At 31.3% G+C, this 14,460-nt stretch overlaps 1 protein-coding gene across 1 annotated transcript; it reads left to right on the top strand.

Moving 5' to 3' along the window:
• The first annotated feature begins 1,138 nt into the window (after nt 1–1,138).
• LOC134726843 (uncharacterized) lies at nt 1,139–14,460 on the top strand. The gene is made up of 9 exons (XM_063591246.1): nt 1,139–1,448; nt 2,074–2,121; nt 2,909–3,108; nt 5,240–5,326; nt 6,488–6,830; nt 8,387–8,560; nt 11,273–11,401; nt 12,490–12,607; nt 14,205–14,460. Exons 1-9 carry the CDS (start codon nt 1,139–1,141, stop codon nt 14,458–14,460), a joined length of 1,665 nt encoding a protein of 554 aa, XP_063447316.1.

The following is a 14,460-nucleotide window of genomic DNA, read 5'->3' as shown; positions in this document are numbered from 1 at the left end:
ACATATCAATAATAATTATGTACACAGAAGAGTTGACTACTGGGCTGGTGATACCCTCGGGGAATTAAAAATTCAGCAGCAGTGGCATCGACCAATTGCAAGTGTTTGTAAATAAACTCATTAGAGATACAGAATCAGCAATTAATTGTTTATTAAGATAAACACATGGAATATACTTTGTTATGAAACAACTCATATATCGTTGTGGGAAAAAAGCCAGGAAAACAAATTTTATGATACTTTAGAAATCTAATTCAACTTTATACTTAAGTCCGTTAAAAGTCGGTAACACTGTATCTATAATCATACACTACTGAACTTGAAGGTGAAGGTATAGTGTATGGAAAATCCTCTTTATTATCTGTGTTTATTAAATACTGGGTTTATTGTCTTTAATTCAGACGCCCTTCGTGAAAGACAAGGTGAGTACAGCTTCAAGTTTTGTCTGTAAATGATCTTTTAATTATTTAGCCTTTTATTGACTGAATTTCTTCCAACAACAATAAAGTTCACTCATTTTCATGATGTAACACTAAAACCTTTTAGACATATCATATTGAAAAAAGACAAAACTACATTACCAAAACACATAGAAAAATAAAACACTAGAATCAGCAAAATAATTTAATCTTGTAAAAAAAAAACGACGGATGCTACATGTTGTGAAGAATCTGCATAACCTACCGAGGTACAACCACAATTTCTGGAGAGTTTTGTTTGTCTGTTTGTCTTCTTCTTTTTTAGACTTGTAAGTTCATTTCTGACTTTTGAGTTTGTATGTCCGCTCTGATATTTTCGTTTCTCTTTCAGTCGGGCAAACACATCACAGAAAACTCTGAACGTTTAATCAACACCACACAAAAAAACTTAAAATTTGAACAAAATCACACAAAAAAAACCTGTTAGTTTGAACAAGACCACACAAAACACCCATGAACAACACAATTTATAAAAAAGTATTGGTAACTCAATAGAAATATATCATTATTATATATAAATACTAAATCAACTGGAACATGTGGAATTATCAATTGTATTTTTTTTTGTAAAATTTGCAACTAAATTAGGACAATAATTTATAACATTTATATCATTTTAATCATTTACAATATGTTTTTATTTGTATTTACTGCAGACAATGTTTTTGATATTCACAACCTTGAGTCTGTTACTGCCGATTTGTTCCTGTAATACTCTGGACGATTCAAAATTACTTGGATTAGGATACGATCTACTGAGAGCTAACCCGGAAGGTGGGCGTTTCTCTACTTCTGGCCTTGACCCTGGTATAAAACCAACTAGACAGATACTTCAAATTGATGATACAAACAGAAAAAATGTTATTCGTGTGGATAATGTTACCTCCTGCAAAAATCACACAACATATGAATATTTTAGTGATGCGAAAGCTAAGCAGGAGTATCTTCTACAAGATTATGTAACAGGCGGTAAGAAACTTTTGTGTGTAGACAATTAGATAGTAATACCTAGAACATCTAAAATATATATTAAAAAATTGTCACATTATCCTGTATGATTTTTAATGTAATCAACTGCATTTTGATTTCCATAAGAAAATAACGTTTCAATCTTCTCTGAAGGGGGCAACCAAACATGAGATAGCTCAAAAACTTTGTTTTCCATACATTAGTAAATCTTTGCTGTTATATTATATTATTATATAAATTTCATACAATTTTGAGAAGCATTGTTCACATGTATGTGGGTGCTTATACCGTCAGACATGCATGGACGTAAGGACACAAACGGACGCCTCATATTTTAAAATTCCTCACAACTCGTTGTGTGGAACAAATTTAAAATGGTATATATATTTTGGCAAACATCACATATCCGAATCATTGATACAACATATATGTAAGCATGTGGAGTATGCTTGAACATTGGTTATGACTTTAATTAACTGTATTTAAAGTGAATTGTTTTCGAGACAGTAACAACAAACTTTGAGGTTCTTGCACAGGAATATTTTTCAGCATCTTAAAAATTTGAAATAAGGTTGAATATGTAAATAGCAGAATGTAAATGTTATAGTTTTTTTGAAAATTGTAGGTGACGGTGACATGCTGATTCGTCCGTTTGCTTTTATGGCTGGATATGGTAAATAATTTCACTTAACAATCTAACATATTTCAAAGTTGAATTTAAATCATCAGAAAATGTAAAATGTAGTCCACAGATTGACATTCCACAAATAGAGTTATATATACGTTCATAGTATGATAACATTAATTCATAATGATGGATTAAAACTGATACCATACATGAATATAACATCCTTTAAAAACTGGAATGAATATTGGTCTATGATTCTCTTTCTCTTTATCGATTAAAAACGAAATTTTTTGACTTCAAGAAAAAAGTCTGGACTAACTGTATGTTGATTTTCTGTAATTACCTGTTATGAAATGTTGCATTTGATATACCATTTCGTTTATTTGTACACCTGACATACATTTGATAAGCCGTAACTTAAACAATTGTGAAATATCTGTTTTCAGCAAATAATTGGTCAAATTCAATTATGACGTTATTTTTTCTTGATTTCTTCTGAACGTCCTATTGTGATGTCCTGGAAAAAAACGACAATGACTGATGACATGAAAAAAAAAGAAGTAAACACAACTCTCTTCAAATGTTTGAAAAGGAAGGTTAAAAATCATTTAAGAAACAGATTCCACCACTATGACTCGTGTACTACGATCTTACTCCACTCTTGCAGTGATGGAATTTATTTGTACAAAATGTAATATGTTTTGTGGAACAACGTATTTTTCGTCGCTCTCGTCCACAATTTCATACTTAAAGTTTTTGTCGACAAAAATCGATCAAGAACAATGTTTTCCTTCCTAATTTAGTTTGCTTTTATTTTCATTTCATTTTTCAGCTCTGAGGGATGCTTCAAAAACAAATGCTATTACTGTTGATAAGATAACTGTTTGTAACCGAGGACGAAGTCGCTATGCCATGCCACCAGCCTATCCGTCATATCACAAACTGAATGAAGAGTTTGTATCAGCAGGATGTGCCTTGCCCAACTCATATGATGCCAACACCTATAATAGATTTTTGAAAGACTGGGGGACGGTAATTTTTGTTGTACCTTAACTTCCATCATTTTATAGTACGTAATGATTAATTGAGAAAAACGGATCTCCAACAATAATACACTACTCAACAAAAGAAACGATACATGACATTGGAATCAAATATATCAAAAAGTATTAGATATTAAATAAAATGAGATGTACTATTTTAAAAAGCTTTCATTTTCAATGAATATATGCACTATGTTGTGATGTTATGCTATTGTTTCAGAAAAAGGGAGAAGGTTTGGATCCATTAAAACGTTTAATCCCGCTGCAAATGTTTGCACCTGTCCTAAGTCAGGAATCTGATGTACAGTAGTTGTCGTTTGTTTATGTAATATATACGTGTTTCTCGTTTCTCGTTTTGTTTATATAGATTAGACCGTTGGTTTTCCCGTTTGAATGGTTTTACACTAGTAATTTTGGGGCCCTTTATAGCTTGTTGTTCGGTGTGAGCCAAGGCTCCGTGTTGAAGGCCGTACTTTAACCTATAATGGTTTACTTTTTAAATTGTTATTTGGATGGAGAGTTGTCTCATTGGCACTCACACCACATTTTCCTATATCTACATATGTAAAAAGTAAAATCACAAAAATACTGAACTCAGAGGAAAATCAATTAGGAAAGTCCATAATCACATGGCAAAATCAAAAAACAAAACGCATCAAAAACGAATGGACAAGAACTGTCATATTCCTGACTTGGTACAGGCATTTTCAAATGTAGAAAATGGTGGATTAAACCTGGTTCTATAGCGCTAACCCTCTCACTTTAATAACAGTCTCATCAAATTCCGTTACATTTACATGATGCGTTAAACAAACAGTCACAATCAATAAAACAGTCAAAATATGGGAACATCAGTCATCATCGTATAACAATTTAACAGGACACAACAACATCTACTATCAACGAACACATGGATTGATTTGAGTGTCTGACGTCAGAAAAATTATATACGTCACATAAATTTGTCGTTCAATGTGCATACAATAGTTATCAAAAGTACCTGGATTATAAACAATTTTAAATTTTACATAGGCAATGTACGCATACAGGGTTAAAAAATCAAAAGTATGTAAGAATAAATTACAGAAATAGACCGAGATTCAAACTAGTCCAAAAATTGTACATAGAATATATGAGAATCCAAAACTTTTAAAAGGGAACAATTTAACAGGACACAATAACATCTACTGTCTAAGAACACATGGATTGATTTGAGTGTCTGATGAAAATCAAATCTTGTCGGAAAGTAACAAAATTCCGTGTAAACGATCATGGGGTGCATATTATTTTTGCGGAAAGTTGAATAAAAAATCGACACACAATTTTCAAATACTCAAATTTGTTTTAAAATAACAATGTGCTAATCAAGTTATGTTTATATTGTAACTAATGGGTTAATTTTCGTCTCAAATGTATGCCTCAGATATGAAAGCAACACACTGTAAATTTGGAACCGTTCGGATTAGTTTTAAGATTGTTACCGTTATTTTTAATTTTAGTTTACACATACTGTCTTTGGTAAATCAATTGATAATGTAAACAATCAACGATTTCTTGTGGGGCCGAACTTTGCTTTACAAAAAAAAAGGGAAACTACGAATTTTAAAAAAGAATTGATGGCAAACATTGTCTTAATCTTTAAATGAGAGGTTGGCATCATTAGATGAAACTACTATTTAAAAATTGTCGTTTTATGTAAATTTTGTCAAAAAATTTAAATTTCGACAAATGACGTCATGAACGCCAAAAATATTATTTTTTAAACGGATTTATATTTCCATGGTCATTAAGTATTACTTCTTTCAATATTGGTCCTATAAACTAAAAAACATTATCTTGAAAATTTGTTGACTTGTATTTTATTGAGTTATTAGATTGGGATATGTGAATGTCATTAGATCCAAACAATATATGCCCATTCTGACCCAATTCACAATTTAATCAAAATCTTACCATGTAAACAAATGATTTCTGGTGTTACATTAATAAAGAAATCTCTTATTTAGATGTAAAATACATGAAATAGAGAGAAATCGTATTTACCGTTCCCTGATATTGATTTTAAAATAAAAAGTTATATTGCGCGTTTATTTGTATTTTCTTAACCCTTACTATTTCAGCATGTGATTATTGAAGTTGAAACAGGATCGAAGTCAGTTAGCCAATATGATATTTCTGCAGCTAGAGTTGCGGAGGTACTTTTGAAGGTAATGGCATTTATTCTTTAATGAGCACATTGCGAAAGATGATCAACAACTGTTAGGCGATTACGGACAAAAACGTTCAACATACACATTGGGATAAATTACCTAACAGTCTTGATGGTCAATAAAATTGAGAATGGAAAAACATGTATGTGTTCTGGACAAGATGATTATTTGGCCCATACGCGTATGTGCATGTCAGAAACGCGTATACACGCTTATTGTCCGTCCATACGCGCATGATTCTAGTTAACAAATCGGGTGATTTGCATTAGGTTTTACCCTTCATGAGGACACAAATTAAAAAAAAGTTTGGGTTGATTTATCCTTCGGAAATTATTGTCAAATAAAGCATTGTATCATGGATATTATTGATGTTTCCGTATACACACAACCTTTAACTTCGAAAATAGATTTAATCAATGTCAAAATGAAATATCATACGGGAGTCAACTGTTTAACAGACAGACACTTAGGACATTGATCTCGTATTTTGTTAAATGTTTTTGGAATATGTGTCCTTTCTTCAATATGTTAAATGTTTAAAATTATTTTGATCCTATTCATACGATTTTACAAATAACAATTAAATATATATGTGCTGTCAATGGAAAATAAAAATTAAGAGACAGCACGTATAAACCTTTGTTATTGTTATAAAGATCATTCGAATAGTAGCAAACTCACTTCAATTAAGCGAAAACAAGTATATTAGTCAGATGAAATTAAATGAAATCATAGATGTGAAAATACATGTACATGTATATCATCAAAAGGAATTAAAAAAAACCCAGCTGCACTCGTATTATAACAAATGTAATGTTAAAGTTGAAAGCACAGTTTCCTGATAGTTCCTTTATTAGAAATTAAAAAACGATTTTAAATCATGTCGCAATCCAAACACTAGCTACTGAGAAAGTTAAACCTGCGATGACCAACAGTTTATGAATTACGTGCTAATAAATAAATACTAGTATATAAATTGATACACATTGTTTAAAATTGGTTCTCTGCAAACATAATCTTGCTCTTATAATCACTTACCTTATACCGTTATATATAAATATTATATAGAAGTAATTATTTGAACTGTTCATAAGAATTAATTAGTAACGTGGTGATAGAGAAAGGATTGCACTTTCGTTTTTTGTTTATTTGTTTCAGAAATATGCTAATCCACACATATGGAAAGTCGTTCTTGTAAGAGACGATGGAAGTATGGCTTATTTCAACACGTCAAACCTACTGGCAGCTGATCTTGAATCATTAACAACAGGAGTATCCCCGAAAAGTTTGATTGTTGGCGGAATTGGTATATCCGAACCGCTAGAATTTCATTTAATGTCAATAGTCCGATTCTTTGAAGATGATTTCTGGAGAACCGAAACCCAACAGGATGGAATTTGTCCAACGATCATGCACAGAAATGTGTCAATGATAAAACAGAATCTGCTTAAAGCTTTAAAAGAATATCCGTCTTTCTTTAGCATAATGTCAACGCCATCAGGTAAATAAAATATGTTTAGTATTATTTCCCAATTATTCATGTATATGAATTTGAAAACTGGAGACCAAAGCTGTATACAAGTTAGACCTTATATTTACATGTAATATGTGTCTTATAGTTTTTATACCAACATTACTTAATTATTTATTGAACATGTGATAAAGGCATTAAGCTTGAAGAGAATCAGGAAACTCAAATTGTCAATTCCATTTGGATTTTGTAGCCAGCATAGTTAATGGCATTCATATAACATGTATCTTTACAGAATGAAATAAACGTAAATGATCAAAACTGATCAATACATGTTAATTTATCTGTACATTTTACATGTTTTAAGGATATTTGAATAGATATCACAATAGATTAAAACATTTATAGATATTGGAAGATGTAGTGTGAGTGCCAATGAGACAATTCACCATCCAAGTAACAATTGATAAGAGTAAATCATTATAGGTCAAGGTACAGCCTTCAACATGAAGCCTTGGCTCACATCGAACAGCAAGCTATAAAGGGACCGAAAAATTACTAGACGTGTAAACCATTCATATCTGCTTTGATGATAACAAACAAACCGTACACCTTGACTAAAATGATCAAACTAATTTTGAAAATTTAATAGCTACAATGGCAAAGTACTTATATACAAAGTTTAACAGTGTTGTAGTTATTCGATATATAAACACCTGACTCAAATTCGTTTAGAAAATTCAAATAAAGGTAAAATTAACTAAAGATATCGGTTATCATATCCAGCCTTTCTTTAACATGTTTCATTTTCTCAAAGCAAAGAGGATCAAACACAAATAAAACATACTTACTCAGTCTTCTCTACAATATAATGTATAACAAAAATAGCATTACAAATTAAATGTGAGCATGCATTATATAATATAAAAAACATAATGTTTACTCAACTATACTGAGAAAAGGAAAGGAAATAAAGAAAAAAACGACATACATCGTTTACGGATTTTGATACACAATCCCCTATTATAATCGTACTACTCTATAAACTGAAGTTTGAGAGTTTATATTCTTTTTATCTGAAGTAATTTTGTTGTGCAATTTTCTAAATAATTTACTTTGCAGTATTGTGGTGATACAGATGAAACAGAAAGGTTATGGTGCTCTTTGTATAGGAACATGTTCTTTTATGCTAATATTAGAAGTCCAAAACATCGTCAACATTTTTTTTGCTATTAATATAAATGGTAGCTTGATTGTTGTCCTTTTCTTTTTTGTGGTAATTGTTGTGCGTTTGTTGTGGAAATTCAGGTTTTTTGCGGAATCGATGTACAAATAAAACAAAATGTGCAAAGGAACAATTATGAGTCAATGACATAATACTTCAAATACAAAGCTGGTTTAATACATACCTCCGTGCTTCTTAATATCAGTGACTATTTTGTACCACATCATCAGTTAGTCAATGTTTCTGTATTTCATTTAGGGTGATTTTTTCAGACATGAGACATGTCTTTAAACTGTTGACCTGTGAAAATATGAAGTAAAGTATATATTAAATACTGTAACTTTAATATTTTGTTTTATAGAATTGACACACACATTGAGCGTGCCTTTAATTTGGCCGACAGGGACATTTTCCTTGTATAAACCAGTATCAGGCTGCCCACATTCTCATACTTGGTTTAGCAGTGGTTGGGTATCGCAAGACACCGAGGATACCACAAAGGCAACTTCATATTCTTCTGGTCACCATTTTTTTGGCAAGTATTCAAGTTTATGTATAAAATGAGAATATAAGAGATGCACTTAGGACAGCTTTCCGTCTTTTAACTGTATAAACCCACCTGACAGTTGTATGGCTATTCACAAATTATATTTAATCGTAAACACTGGTATTGGCAATTTCTTAAACGCTCTTATTTCAACACTAGCTTCTAGGATATATTTCATACAATCCACCGTGCATGCCTTCTGAAGCACTTTCATGGAATATACAGCTTTGAAATTAACCCTTCCAAAATTTCTATGTTTAGCTCTTAGAACAATTTTAGCTTTAGCAAATACTTTGTGTGTAGTGACGTTTCTCGCCATCTTTCTATGTACAAATATGAGAAAGACACAATGCAATATATTCAAATGCCACAAGATGTGTAAGAGCCGGAAAAAGTAATATGTTTAGGTGTCAGACCACCAATCAAGAACGTATATAAAAGTAATCCTACTCTGACTCAAAATAATGCTTTTGATATACTTGTTTACTTAACTAATCAACAAATTTGAAGAAATTTAACTTTTGGTGAAAGAGAAATATATTACGACCCTTTTGAGTCAAAATTTATTTGTCCATGACTTTGTATTAAAAATTGAGAATTAATGCGCTCCATAGTATACTAATTTAAGATTTCCCGAAAAAATATGGGTTATTTTTGGAGTACCTCTTTTTGAAGGTAAGTTTTTTTCTTAACTTGCTTTAAAGGTATGTTGAAAATTGGCATGCAGAATGCTGATACATGTACAATTCAAGATATACCTGGTTTCTATGAAGTTTAACTTAAGTGCCAGTCTTTGTAAGAATCAGGCAATTTAGGTAAAAATTAAAACATGATTAGAAAAAACCCACCGAGCTAATCATGCTATTTAATACTAACCATCATCCTGAGTTAAAAAATACAAGTCTTTCGTTTGTGTGTGTCTGGTAATATCAAATAACTTGGTTAGAAAATTGGTTAGAATGATAGCAAATTACAGAGTTATCTCCCCTTATTCGTTAATTTCTAATGCATTTCAACCAAATTGTATCTTCTATTGCCAGAACAGAAAAGGGAAATGCATGTTATTTTTGTGCATAACTACATATTATGAACTGAAATCAATGTCAAATTGGTTGGTTTTTTTTTTGTTTTGGTCATGTTTTCACCACTGCCTGATTCTTAGGCAGACTGGCAAAATATTTAGAAAGCTTTGAAAATTGCAAACTTTGGTTGAACAGATCGGGATATTTAATTGGTGGTTCGACAACGATATGGATATAAAGGATTAAAATGATCAACAAATCTATTTAATGTCAACTTTGCACTACGGAGTTGAAAGTTTGGATTACAAACATATAGTGGGACAAAATCGTTTAGTCAATTGGTTTTAATATATTTAAGCCTTTTTTATTCGAGCGTCACTATTGAGTCTTTTTTAGACGAAACGCGCGTCTAGTGCAAATACTAATTTTCAATCCTAGTATCTATGATGCGTTTATTAGGCATCCGCTGTGTGAATTCAATGCCAGGATATTATATATCAACGAACACAATAGATGTTTATAAAAATAGAGCACAATTGTGAAAAACTTGACAACGACAGTAAGTTAACAGAAATTTACAGAAAAAAAAAATCTTCAAACACAGTTAACCAAATTGTTTGCCGACTCCTTATTTGGGATATTTCCCTTAATGTCTCCATTTACCCTTTTTGCTAAATAGGCTATTAATTCAAGTCCAAAAAACAAGGGAGAAAAAATACAAATAGAAAGAATGATCACCAAGACAAGATCCACATGAAACTCCAGTGATAGTAATCGTCTGTTTATTTTAAAATGTTTTTGAATAGAAATGACGTCAACAGCTGCTCAAACAATTTGCAAATGGCTTTCAATTGGTTAAATCATTTTCACAATTTTCCTATAATCTTTCTTAATATATGTTAAGTGACCATTTTAAGCTTATATGGACGTCTTACTGAAATGATAATAAACATGATTTATATCAAAATAACAAACATATTATACCTTATCTGCCATACGGATGAAGTTTTATGCATTAATCATATATTTTAAGAAAACACGTTTACCAATTGTTATTTTAAATGTAAACGATAGATTTTTACGATAATATTTTACTTTTGTTCCGTAAAAGAAAAAAAACAATATACCAAACGGATACTAAAACTAAATTATCGAAGGCAATAGGACAATGTCGTGGAAAAAAAACCGAAAAATGGTCAAAAGGCAACAGCCTGACAATAGACATATTAATAGAAAACTGAGCAACAGCAAATCATCGGGTATAATTGCAAGTGCTCCTGAAAGTTTACCAGATACTGCTCTTTATAGTTAATTTATGATTTACAACTTATGAGATGTAGAGTGCTTTTTGCAATGCTCTGCAACTTTGTACTTGTTTGGATTTATAAATATTTTAATATGAGGGTCATTGATGAGTCTTGTGTAGACGAAACGCGCGTCTGGCGTACTAAATTATAATCCTGGTTCCTTTGAAAACTATTGAAATCTGAAACTTAATAAACAGAGCATGAGTGTAAACTGTAACGCGTGAAAAAAATAAACTCAGGACAATCAAAGATATCGGAACGGACGAAAATGGCATTGCTGTAGACAAAAAGGTAAAAATAATGTGATATGTTATATTGTATAACATTTATTATTGTTATGGCATATGGATATATATATTTTTCATTTTCAGCTGGTACACCTGATACAGAGTATTCTAAGTTTTCCTTTTGCACACATACGTCAAGTATGAAAGGTGCTTACTATAGAAATTGGCCTGCTGGAAACTACTGCATACTCAAGTACGGACCATGCCCTACTGGTATGTCATATGAACACATGGAATAGTAATATAATTATAGTGGATGTTCGTTCAAAACTCTTTGATAAGGCATCAAATCAGTGATAATCACACAAAAGCATGAAAAATGACTAAGTATACCAACTCTTATAGATTTAAAACCGCCTGGACATGTTTTAAAACAAATATGTAGATGTTTGCAATCAAATGTCTATTTCTGACAGTTAAACGCTCCGTAATAATTTAGAGGCAATATGAGAAAGCGTAAAAAAGCAAATGACACATTCGCAATATAAACAAAAGTAGTGTATAGCAAAGTTCCGTTTATTGATGAGAGGGATCTAACTGATAGATCATAAGATTACTTTTAGGTCATTGAATTTCAAATCATAGAGAATTATACAACTTCCGAATAAGTTTCAACAGATAAGTCAGACCTAAAAATGACACATATTGAAAAGCTAAAGATACCTAGTATTAGGTCTTTTCATCAAATTAAGATTTGTCATCACCCCCAGTTTTGATGGGGTTTGTGTTGATCAATTTTTAGATTTCTACATGTTCTATGTATTCTATTTTCGACTTATGAGTTTGTATAAAGTAAAATCACAAAAATATCCGAGGACATTTCAAAACGGAAAATCCCTAATCAAACGGCAAAGTTAAAATCTCAAACACGTCAACAGAATGGAAAACAACTTTTATATTCCACTTTGGTATTTATTGCCGCTCGTTTAGTATTTTATTCTGTGTTATGTGATTGCGTAAGCACTGTCAATTTTTCTTCGACTTCTGAGTTGGAATATCACTTGTTTTTTATCTCACTACGTCAAATTGCTTCTCTACTCTGGTTATAGATTTATTTTTCTTTCGACTTTAGGGGAAAACGGTGGGGGATGGGGGTCATATTAGAGAAAAAATAATTTGTACTTTCAGTAAATCAAAAGTAGTTAAAAATAGATTTTCGGGAAAAAAGACACTCACTTTGTGATATATGAATAATACAAATACAATATTGTCTACAGTCGGGAAAAAAATGTTTGTCACTCTCTAAACTCACACATACAGTCAAAACATAGTTGTAAGAATGTTCTCAAATATAATTGAAGGATTTGATGAAGGTTACATTCATTGGGATGATGAAAACAGTGGTAACGATAACTCAGCTGGTGGTACGTTACCTAATGGAACATATGGTCATGACACTGATATATATTATTGCTGCAGGTAAAGGTTTCAATACTTGATAGATTACTGTTGGGTGCAGACCAAGCCTTACATAAAGAATATGTACGGTAACGACAAATTATTTCGTTAGTTAACCTCATTTTCGCATTTTCTAGTAAATGCCCGTTTACTATAATAACGCTAACGCGGTCAAAATTGAAATTGCTAAGGTCTACCCTATTAGACGCGGGTTTTCTATGTGTCCGTTTATTCAGTACATAACGAGTATTTACTTCAGATCTCACGAGTTAATTTTAAAGTGCACTTGAAGGTAAACTTTTCGCGTTAACTAATTGGTTAAAATATACAATAAACTTCGTGTACATTTGAACATTTTTCTATTTTGTTATAATGACTTTAATGGTATGAAGATAATATTTCAAGTTAATGTTTTTAAAATGCAACAATTCAGAAACCATTTTAATTCGAAATTTTGACTTTTATTAATTGCAAAAAATCAGTTCCAATAACTTTGTATAGCGGGTTTCTATATTTTCTTTTCAAAATATACATTTACAAATATCGACTCACAAAATTATTTGCAAAATTATATGCCACAATTAGATACTGCAAAGTAATGTGTACATATTAAATTATCTCGATACAGTTTCATGAGTAATTTTAAGGCAGATTCAACAAAGTTATGCCTCAAGAAATAAAATAAATGATAAAAAATTGTTTCCATGCCGTAGCACCTTATCGCAGCTTTTCATCATAATGTAATGTGTTAGTAAATCTGCGTAAAAGCGCGTTTGCTTTTATTTTACGTTAACGTGGAATTAACGTAAAGTTAACTACTGTTTTATCTTTACAATTAAAAGAGGGACGAACATAATTTAAATTAGAAGACGCGTCGTTTAGCTGTTAACGCCCGATAGTGCAAATAATGTTTGGTCTGCACCCAAATGTAGTTATACACATCAAACAATTTTCTTCGTTCTGATAAAGATTAACAGAAAATATTAATTAAAACATAATGTAAAGACACATAATGAAAGACATTTGTATTTGTTTATTTTATGGTAAAATACCAAATTGTATTCTACTAATAATGTTCATAACTAAATATAAAAGTTGTCGGTTCACCATTTTTTCAAGTTTTGAAAAATATTCACCCAAAGATATTGATGCAATAGCAGTGGTTCTTAAATATACTTTAACAGAATAAGATATATCATGTTCCATGCAGAGTTGTTGTGAGAACACCTGTTCAAGTTCACCTTTCATGATCTACTGACGGTTATAATACAAAATGAGAAATAATTAGAAAATTAGCTGATTGTTTAATTGCTGTCAGTCATTAGCAAAAAAAATTATTCATTATAATGATTAAACACAACGGGTTTAAATACTGACGATTTCTTTCCTTTTTTACCCTTCGATAGCATGCTAACTCATACAAAAATGGTTTCAAATGACAAACATATAAGTTCGACAATTTTCATTAGGCTTTTCTGCAGATGATTCAAAGATTTAGCTTCAATCCATTAGTTATTACAATATACAGCTGTCCTACATTCAGTTCGCTATAGAACAATGTAGAATTCACAAAACCTTTTGCAAAATTTTTAAATGGGTTGATTTATTTGTGTTACAGAAGTGATGGGCCTATCGCCGATAAAGTTTTTCTGCCTATAGATAAACCATTCTATTTAATGCGATACACCAGTGGATGTCAGAAGGTCTATGGCATGGTAGTTCGTGAAGAATATTTCCAATTTGACGACGAAAATACGAACAACAGAGACAGTTGCAGTGGAGCTCATCCATACGACACTGGCTGTAACAACGATCATATGCTTTATTTTTGTTACTACGAGGTTGATCGTCAAAATCCTGCCGTCTTTGGCTAA

The sequence above is a fragment of the Mytilus trossulus genome, chromosome 7, assembly GCF_036588685.1.
Source record: "Mytilus trossulus isolate FHL-02 chromosome 7, PNRI_Mtr1.1.1.hap1, whole genome shotgun sequence".
Lineage (NCBI taxonomy): Eukaryota > Metazoa > Mollusca > Bivalvia > Mytilida > Mytilidae > Mytilus > Mytilus trossulus.
This window is presented reverse-complemented; position numbering and strand designations above follow the sequence as displayed.